The sequence below is a fragment of the Amblyomma americanum genome, chromosome 3 (assembly GCF_052857255.1).
Source record: "Amblyomma americanum isolate KBUSLIRL-KWMA chromosome 3, ASM5285725v1, whole genome shotgun sequence".
Classification (NCBI taxonomy): domain Eukaryota; kingdom Metazoa; phylum Arthropoda; class Arachnida; order Ixodida; family Ixodidae; genus Amblyomma; species Amblyomma americanum.
This window is the reverse complement of record NC_135499.1, coordinates 170,878,652-170,886,640: the sequence shown is the minus strand read 5'-3', so window position 1 is coordinate 170,886,640 and position 7,989 is coordinate 170,878,652. Positions and strand designations below refer to the sequence as shown.

The following is a 7,989-nucleotide window of genomic DNA, read 5'->3' as shown; positions in this document are numbered from 1 at the left end:
AAAGTCCTCCAGCGTTGACATATTTTTTAGTGTTCGTTGTGTCGTAAAATAAGCCAGTAATACATCTCAGTGACATACTAAGGGCACTTGTACTACTTTCTTTCATTTCGCACTTGAATACTTCATATATGCCACGTTCTTTCTTAGTTTCTAGGAAAACTGGATGAAATACCGAATTCCTATAGAAATTCGGCATTCCGTCCATCTTTTTTTTTCTGTGCTTAGTGAGTAAGCAATGCAAGAGGTTTGATTTGCAAATCCCATCGTAGTTTAGAATGTATTAACTGTTTATAATTTGGACTCTAACTGAAGATCTCTAGCCTGGATATGAGGGTGATCAGCTGTGTAGCTTTCAGGCAAAAGTTATTGCCAATTGGATAAAAAAAACACGCGATTATTAAAACCGATACATGCTCATGCAGAAAACTGCTTCCAACACATGCAGCGATTTTATGAAAATCTGCAAGGATGTCAGCCTTCCACAACTCTGCATGTTCTTGCAAACGATACAAGCTGTGTGAAAAATGCTAACCGATTAACGAAGTCGGCAAGAACTGCTTTCTGAGCCTCCATTTTATAGTTGCAGTTGATGAATGAAATAAAAAGTTCCGTAGTTTGACTGCCGCAGCTGTATACCTCCTTACTCTCATACCCTGAAATTCTGGTCGAGTGCATTTTTCAAATCGAAGATGAACGCAATTTTTCCATACATTGTAAGATCCCGATATAAAAATCAATATATCCGGAAATCTGCCCTCGGCAGGCTTGGATATTTTTGCTGTCGTCGGAAACGTTCGACATTGGATTTCTATTGCAGTCTTACTCGATGCGAGCGATGAACAAACTAAAAAAAAAAGATTTTGCTGCGCATCGGAAGAATAGACCATTACCTCCAATATTTCCATACCAGCACCTTAAAATATTCCGCAGTTGCCAAGCTTTGTAAACTGATGTACAAGAATCCTGGGCTTGCGTTTCACTCAACGCGATACGCGCATACATTCAAGACCGCCACAATTTAAGCGATTGTCGCCTTTCCCCATTTTTTTCAGGCAGTACAAAATGAACTGTTTGTTTTGCCTTTACCGCGACTACATTCGTTTGAGAGAGAGTGAAAAACATTTATTCCCCCACGCTGGTCCGGGTCGCCGTCTCAAGTCGGAGACTCGAAGCCCCTACGTATCGCCCAACACGTGGGCAATATGAGCAACGAGCAGTGGTCACAGTATTGGGTGGAGTGCAACCCGAGAATAGGATGCCTGCGTGGGTTGTAATCTGCGTTGAAGGTAGTGTGGTGACTGTCCAGCACGTGGGCAGGCCCAATATGTGTGTGCGACGTCAGGGTAGACGCTACATACCTGACAGCAGGGGTAACCAGAGCGCTTGGTTACGTGGTGGTTGAACAGGCCACATTGTAGAGAATTTATTTCTGCTTGTTTAATGAAAGCAGACTCGCGGCAAGTAAGATTTGGCAAAGGAAGAGGAAAGATTTCAGCAGTTCTTTCAGTCTTTCTCTTCAGTGTTTTCGGTGCACAGTCTGCTCATCCATAGAGCCCAAATTTCCGGTCGTGGGGAACGTTCTTCTCTAAAGCATAAGGCACCCAACAGTCATCCATCGGAGATCTTTCTTCATTCACTGGCTCAAAACAAGCGAGCTGTTGTTGCAAAAAGACCGCGTGACAACGTGTTTAATGTAGCACTAAACCCGGTATTAATAACCCAAAATGTCTCCGGCGTGCTTATTCAAGGCTTCCTGGCATGAGCTGACAAGCTGGGCATGTAGGATCGGATTGTCCACGAAATGTAGCCGTTTCTTGATGACAAATTTAGCGAAGAAACTGAAGATATGTGCTCAGCGCGAATAGACACACTGGATTAGACTGCCATCGGTTCGGCCCCACAGTTTATCGGACTGGAGCAGAGGTAGGGAACCTCTACTTCAATAGCGATTCTTACTCTTCGACTGTATAGTTAAGGCGGTCCGCATTTGCCGCTTTGCCTTGTTCGGAAAGGGAATGCCTTGTTCGGAATGCATTCTGTACGACGAGATGCGAGTACCAGGTCCGTATACTGCTCACTGCGTCCGCTTTAACACTGCCGTGCACAGCGCGTGCTACTATATGTTATGCATAAGTAGCATACTAAGCGTATGGACGCACCTTACGCTAAACGGCCGTGCGCTATGCTGAAAGGTGGCTCCGCATTGCGATAGATTCTTCAATTGAGTTGTGGCGCAGCCATCAGTACGGTTAGTTTTAGCGCGAATTGCCTGCGGCTGTATTGATTACTACACTGCGTAGTTTCGTGTACCTGATTGAATCATGCGTACCAAACCGTGGTGGTGATTTTGGGAACATTGCACAGAAAAGTATACATTTCGTTAAACAAGACTATACAAGGCACGTATCTAAGGAGGGGAGGGGGGCATGTGGAGGAGGGGGGCGAGCGGGCCGGGCTTCTCCCGCTCCCCTAGATCAAGCTCATCCACCTCCCAAGTGTTCTCTTGGCAGTGTATTTTGGAGCATGATCCCCCCACCCCCATCCACGGCTTGATAGGAAAAGTTACCTTGTGGCTTAGCTCGGCTATGCCAGGATATATGTAGCGAAAGCTAAGGCATAGCTTGGTTAGCCTTGGTTAATCTTGATTGCAAGTCCAGGTTAGTCTGGTTGTCTGGCTAGTTGTTGTCACGTGGTTCGTCACGTGGTTGGTCACGTGGTTTGTCATGCGGTGCGGTGCGACTATGGTGGAAATGCGAGCACCACGAAACTGTGAGATTCTGGCCAATGTAGCTTGCGCTACAAAAACAAAAACAAAAACTGGCTGTATGCCGGGGGTATACAAGAAAAAGAAAAAGGGCAGAATCTTTGAAACTCCCCACCTTTGCAGATGCCAAGCGAGGACGAATGAGCGTGTGAATGATGGGGTATTTTCCAGGACTCACTTCTGCACGCACGGAACCACGCCCAAACTATGGCTACAACCTACCGTACCAGAAGTGCTATCGCGATGAAGAAGAAGCAGAGCTGTTTCGAATGAATGCACCACGAAATGAGGCGAAAGACGACGAAGGCGATTGGGGGTAAGTTATCTGGTATTGCCCAGCCCCACGAACTCGAGGTTTTATTTATTTGTTGACCTCGATCATTACCGCCCCGTCATTGGCTCTCGGGAAAGATTCTGGTTTCTTAAAGTCTTCATCGAGAAAAGGCTTCCTGTGTTAGTCCAATGTGATTAGATGAATTTGGTTCCCTTGTTAAGAGGCTTCCGGCCTCTTTTCTGAAATTGAGTTAACTGATCTTTCGGAGTACGGCGGACTTGCGCATGAAACTTTTCGACGCTTTTTTCTGGAAACAGCGAGGTCTTGACTTCAATTTTCACTCTTCTTGTCCACTAGCCTCGTCTTGAACGCGTACACAGGGTGATACCGGTCGTCAACAAGATTAACACCATTATGATTAATTGTATTCATATGCACTTCCAACGCATCTACACTAGCCATCATTTCTCTCCTCTGGGGTCTCATATGCTAAGCCTTCTCGGACTTTTAACCATTCCTGGGAGGCAGGTAAGCAAGAACGTGGTAGCTTTTATCTGTTTTTACCTGTATTGAATATCTTTACAGTGGGAGTATGGAGGAACTCACGTGACGTCAGAGGTGCCATTTTGTGGTGACGATAAGCCCATTAGATAGAAGCAGGGCATTTCGCAGAGCTCTGTGCATAACAAAACGGAGGCCACAGTGACGTCGGTAAATACAATTTCAGCAGTCTATCTGGCTGATTTCACCCATATTGCATTACCACAGCTTTTTTTTTTTTTTAGGGGAAAACGCGGCCTTAAGGGGACCCTTAAAGCACGGTGCACTAGGCAAGCATGCATGTCGTAAAACGGCACAGTAATCACAAATCGGCAACTGCGCCATGAATGTATAGATTTTCTTAGGACTAACTAGTTCACCTCGTGCTATCATGAGAAAAGAAATAAGCTGCGAGAGAACATGTCATTTCAATAAAATACACATGCCCATTCATAACTTTTTTTCGTGGGGGGGGGGGAGGGGGGTGAAAACCTGCAGCAATACAGATAGCTGGGCGTGAAAAGGTTCCTCACCCTTAATTTGTAACCTTCCAAATAATTACTTTATACGTTGAGAGATGCATCAATTTTTCGGAAGCAAGGTCTGAATACGCAACCAATAAAATTGATTCTTGGAAGAAATTGCAAACTGTCTTGCATATTATTTTTCTCATCGTCTTAAATTAGGATGTAATATTGCTATGTAGTGCTTGGCTTACATCTATTGCAACATCCCCTTGTGCATTCTTTGCATTGTTGCCGAAACGGCTTGCTTTGTATAAGACCGGATACTAGCCCTTTGGGCTGTCACTTCGAGCACTTTGTAGAAATTTTCTTTGCATGACACAATAAAGCGTCGTTTGAATTTTACTCTGATCCCTGCAAGCAGTGCCGCCCATGGTGAAGGCCCTTTCTAAGCCATCGACGTCGCCAACCCGCTCTATGGCCGCCAACAACAGCCTAGCCAAGCCGAACACTGGAAACAACGACGCGGCCGTCCTCAGCGTCACGACAACGACCGCAAGCGCTGGCTGCGTTCGACTGCGTGGTGCGGGGACCAAAGCCGTGCCGTCGGCGCCTTCGTCAATCCCGGCCCCGTTGCCGGAAAAGGCGCGCCTGGAAGATCACAAGCGCCCTCAATGCCATTTCGCATGGCCAGTATGGGTGCGTGTGGTGGCGAAGACCGAGGTCATAGCACTAGTCATCGAGGTGGCCTACATCGTCGCTCTCAAGATGGAGTTTCCAGAGGCCATGGTCACCGTGCTGCTCGCCGCGCTCCTCACGTTCATCACTGCCATCGTGGTCCTGTTCCTCGCCACCTTGACCGAGCGGTCCCGTGCCATGCTCAATACCATCATCCTGTCGCAGCAGAAAAGAAGGTCGCTTGAAGCCGAGCAGATTTTTCCGCACAAAAGCGACTTTGCATCTTTAGTGCCGTCTGGTGCAGGCGCTAGCTGTGAATGGATCGCCGTGTGACTGCTATTCGCTGACCTTCGACTTGATAATTAAAAAAACGTCTGCGAAATTCCGTGCAGTACGATAGCCGTTAACGCCTTTCACGAATTCGCCTTTGAAGACCGCTATCCTGAGGCGATCTTCTACGTGAAACTATCGAATCGTGATTACACCCTATTAAAATTCATTCTTGTCTGTTTGTTTTGAGCCTGCTGATAAAGTTTCATGACGTTCCCTAGTCGAAGAATAAATTCATTATTGGTGATGGTAACTGGTGTACTCTTTCATCACCGACTTATATACACTTTTTGTGTCTTTCGGCTTTAAACTGCCACTAATACATCTGAAAGGAAAACGTATATATAGTTAATCTTTTGTTTTCATTTGGCGGATTTTTGGGAACGCCAGCTGTTATAACTGACCCCCCAAGATAGCTATCATTGTTCGATACTATCGTTGTTCGTGTATTGCAGATATGTGTCAAGATATCTGTCGTCGCATTTGGGCGCGGGAATCCCAGAGGCTAAGTACACCACCGTTTTCTTAAAACTAGGCACAATATGTCATATAATCGGTATATCATCAATATATTTTTATTCTATAATTCTATCCTGCACAGCCAGAATAGGCAGCGTAGATGGAAGTTTTTTTTTTTTTCAACTTTCCAACACCCTTTTCAGCAATCTGTATTCTTCCTTGAATATTGATTATTAAGCCGCAGTAGAGACGAGTTGTATTTATCTGTATGTGTCAACAAGCGAATTAGATTTGGATGGCCGCTGTTATTAATTTTTTTCCGTTCCAAATGACCTACGTACGCCTATTTGAAGAAATGCCCAACTGCTCTGTGGCGCCTGGTTCGGGGCATCGGTGGCAAACCAGACACCGACGAGCTGCACCGAAGTTATGGCGAGACACAAAGCGTAGGATGTGCCACGGTACCTCGAGCACCCGGGATCGGGCCTAAGGGTCGTTCCGGTGCAGCCGCGGAAAGGTATATCTGCTATAGAAAATTCTATAGAATTTTCCAAGGGCCGTAACCGAGCAATAAGCGCCCCTGCGCATCGCGGCGGGGCGCTTCAACTTCGCTTCTTTAGGGACGCATGTCTGAGTAACACGTGGCAGATGCGAAAAACCTCAATCTGACCACTCGACCTCATCTAATGACGTCACTCAACCTAAAACTTACATTTGATGTTCCGGTCCGATTTCCTAACCCCACTTACAAAAGTTCGAGCTGTCGACGACCCACACTCAGACCCACCTTGCTTCATGAGGTCGAAGTCGTTCTCATGAGGTCGAAACCCAATGCACTTGTATACCGCTGGTGTCGGATAAGCGCGGAGAGTTTTCCCCCACCTGCCAGGCTTTCGCAGCTCCTATTCACCAAATAAATAGTGGCACACATTGCAGCACCAATCATAATTATTCAGGCCTGATCAAACAGCAGAACACAGCTCAGCACTGACATAATGCAGCAAGTTAATTACGGCAGTGATACCACGTACCGTCTCTGCTAATAGTAAACCGAACAGCCGCGAGGGCGGGTGGAGCAGCTTCGCGATCGAGCGGCGGCGCTGCGGTGCCCAGCGCTGGCACTCCCCGCTGCGAGTCTAAACTGGCTTTCTTATATGCGCCAGCTCATTCGCACTCCTTCCTTTGATAAGAAGCGAGTAGCATGTTCGGCGAGCGATTTCGCACCTTCTTAGCGCTGTCGGCGCTGTCATGCTGAGCGAGGTTGGCGAGGGAGCAGGCTTATGTCAACCAGTTGACACTCGCTGCCGGGGAGCAGCAGCCAGCTTCGGAGACCGCTCGAGACGGCGAGCGGGCGACTACAGCCTTGTGAGGTGCTTAGTGCTGACGTCACGGCCTCCATGTTAACCCTAACCATAACTAATTAAATATTAACCTAATTAGGCGATACTACGAATTTAACATGTTCTACCCATCGAGCCCATCACGAAAATGTCATTAGATCATGACTCATCGGTTAATTATAAGCAATTCAGTTTAAGCCTAACCACAATTAAATATTAACTTCATTAGTTACTATTGGTGTCTGGCGTGTTCTACTCGCATAGAGGATTCCAAATATCTAATTCGTTTTATGATGACCTCATTAATTATTGAGTTATAAGTTATTAAACATAGTCACGTGTGTAGTTAATTATGACGTCACAAAATCAGTGGCCTCACCAATAAATCGCCAATTCGATACACCAATGACGTCACCGATCAATCACCAATTGGGTTGCTATATCGATTTACTACGGGGACCGCCATCTTGAATTCCTCGGACAGACATTTATATTTCATGCCGAAGAAAGGTTTTATCCCTTCCCTTACGGCGCGGTTCAGGTGTCCAACGATATATGAGACAGATACTGCGCCATTTCCTTTCCCCAAAAACCAATAAAAGAAAAGAAAGGTGGTAGCAGACCCCAAGAAATCGAGAAACGTGATGAATAAGAGCTAACGCTCTCAAAATTGGTTTTTGAGGAAAGTAAATTATGCAGTATCTGTCTCACATACTCGGTGGGCACCCGAACCGCGCCGTGAAATTTCGCTGATGCTGTATGTATGTATGTATGTATGTATGTATGTATGTATGTATGGATGGATGGATGGATGGATGGATGGATGGATGGATGGATGGATGGACGGACGGACGGACGGACGGACGGACGGACGGACGGACGGACGGATGGATGGATGGATGGATGGATGGATGGATGGATGGATGGATGGATGGATGGATGGATGGATGGATGGATGGATGGATGGAGCGTTCCCTTTGAAACGGGGTGATGGCAGTTGCCACCATGCTAAGCTTCTTTTCTTTATTTTTGTTTAACTGTGTTGTGAGTTATTAAGATTCACCATTTTCTTTAAATACGTCTTCCTACACTTTAAACCTTATGTCCCCTCTCTGTTTTTGAGCCACCAATCTTTCAATC

At 46.3% G+C, this 7,989-nt stretch overlaps 1 protein-coding gene across 1 annotated transcript; it reads left to right on the top strand.

The window, feature by feature from the left end:
- Positions 1-3,012: 3,012 nt before the first annotated feature.
- Positions 3,013-5,231, top strand: LOC144123466 (uncharacterized). Its single transcript, XM_077656288.1, has 2 exons — positions 3,013-3,080; positions 4,467-5,231. The coding sequence occupies exons 1-2, from the start codon at positions 3,038-3,040 to the stop codon at positions 5,051-5,053; spliced, it is 630 nt and encodes a 209-aa protein (XP_077512414.1). The 5' UTR covers positions 3,013-3,037; the 3' UTR covers positions 5,054-5,231.
- The last annotated feature ends 2,758 nt before the right edge of the window (positions 5,232-7,989 follow it).

Coding starts and splice junctions, on each gene's coding strand:
- LOC144123466 (XM_077656288.1), top strand. CDS start 3,038: ATGCACCACGAAATGAGGCGAAAGACGACGAAGGCGATTGGGG. Junction 3,081..4,466: donor GACGACGAAGGCGATTGGGG/GTAAGTTATCTG, acceptor CCCTGCAAGCAG/TGCCGCCCATGGTGAAGGCC.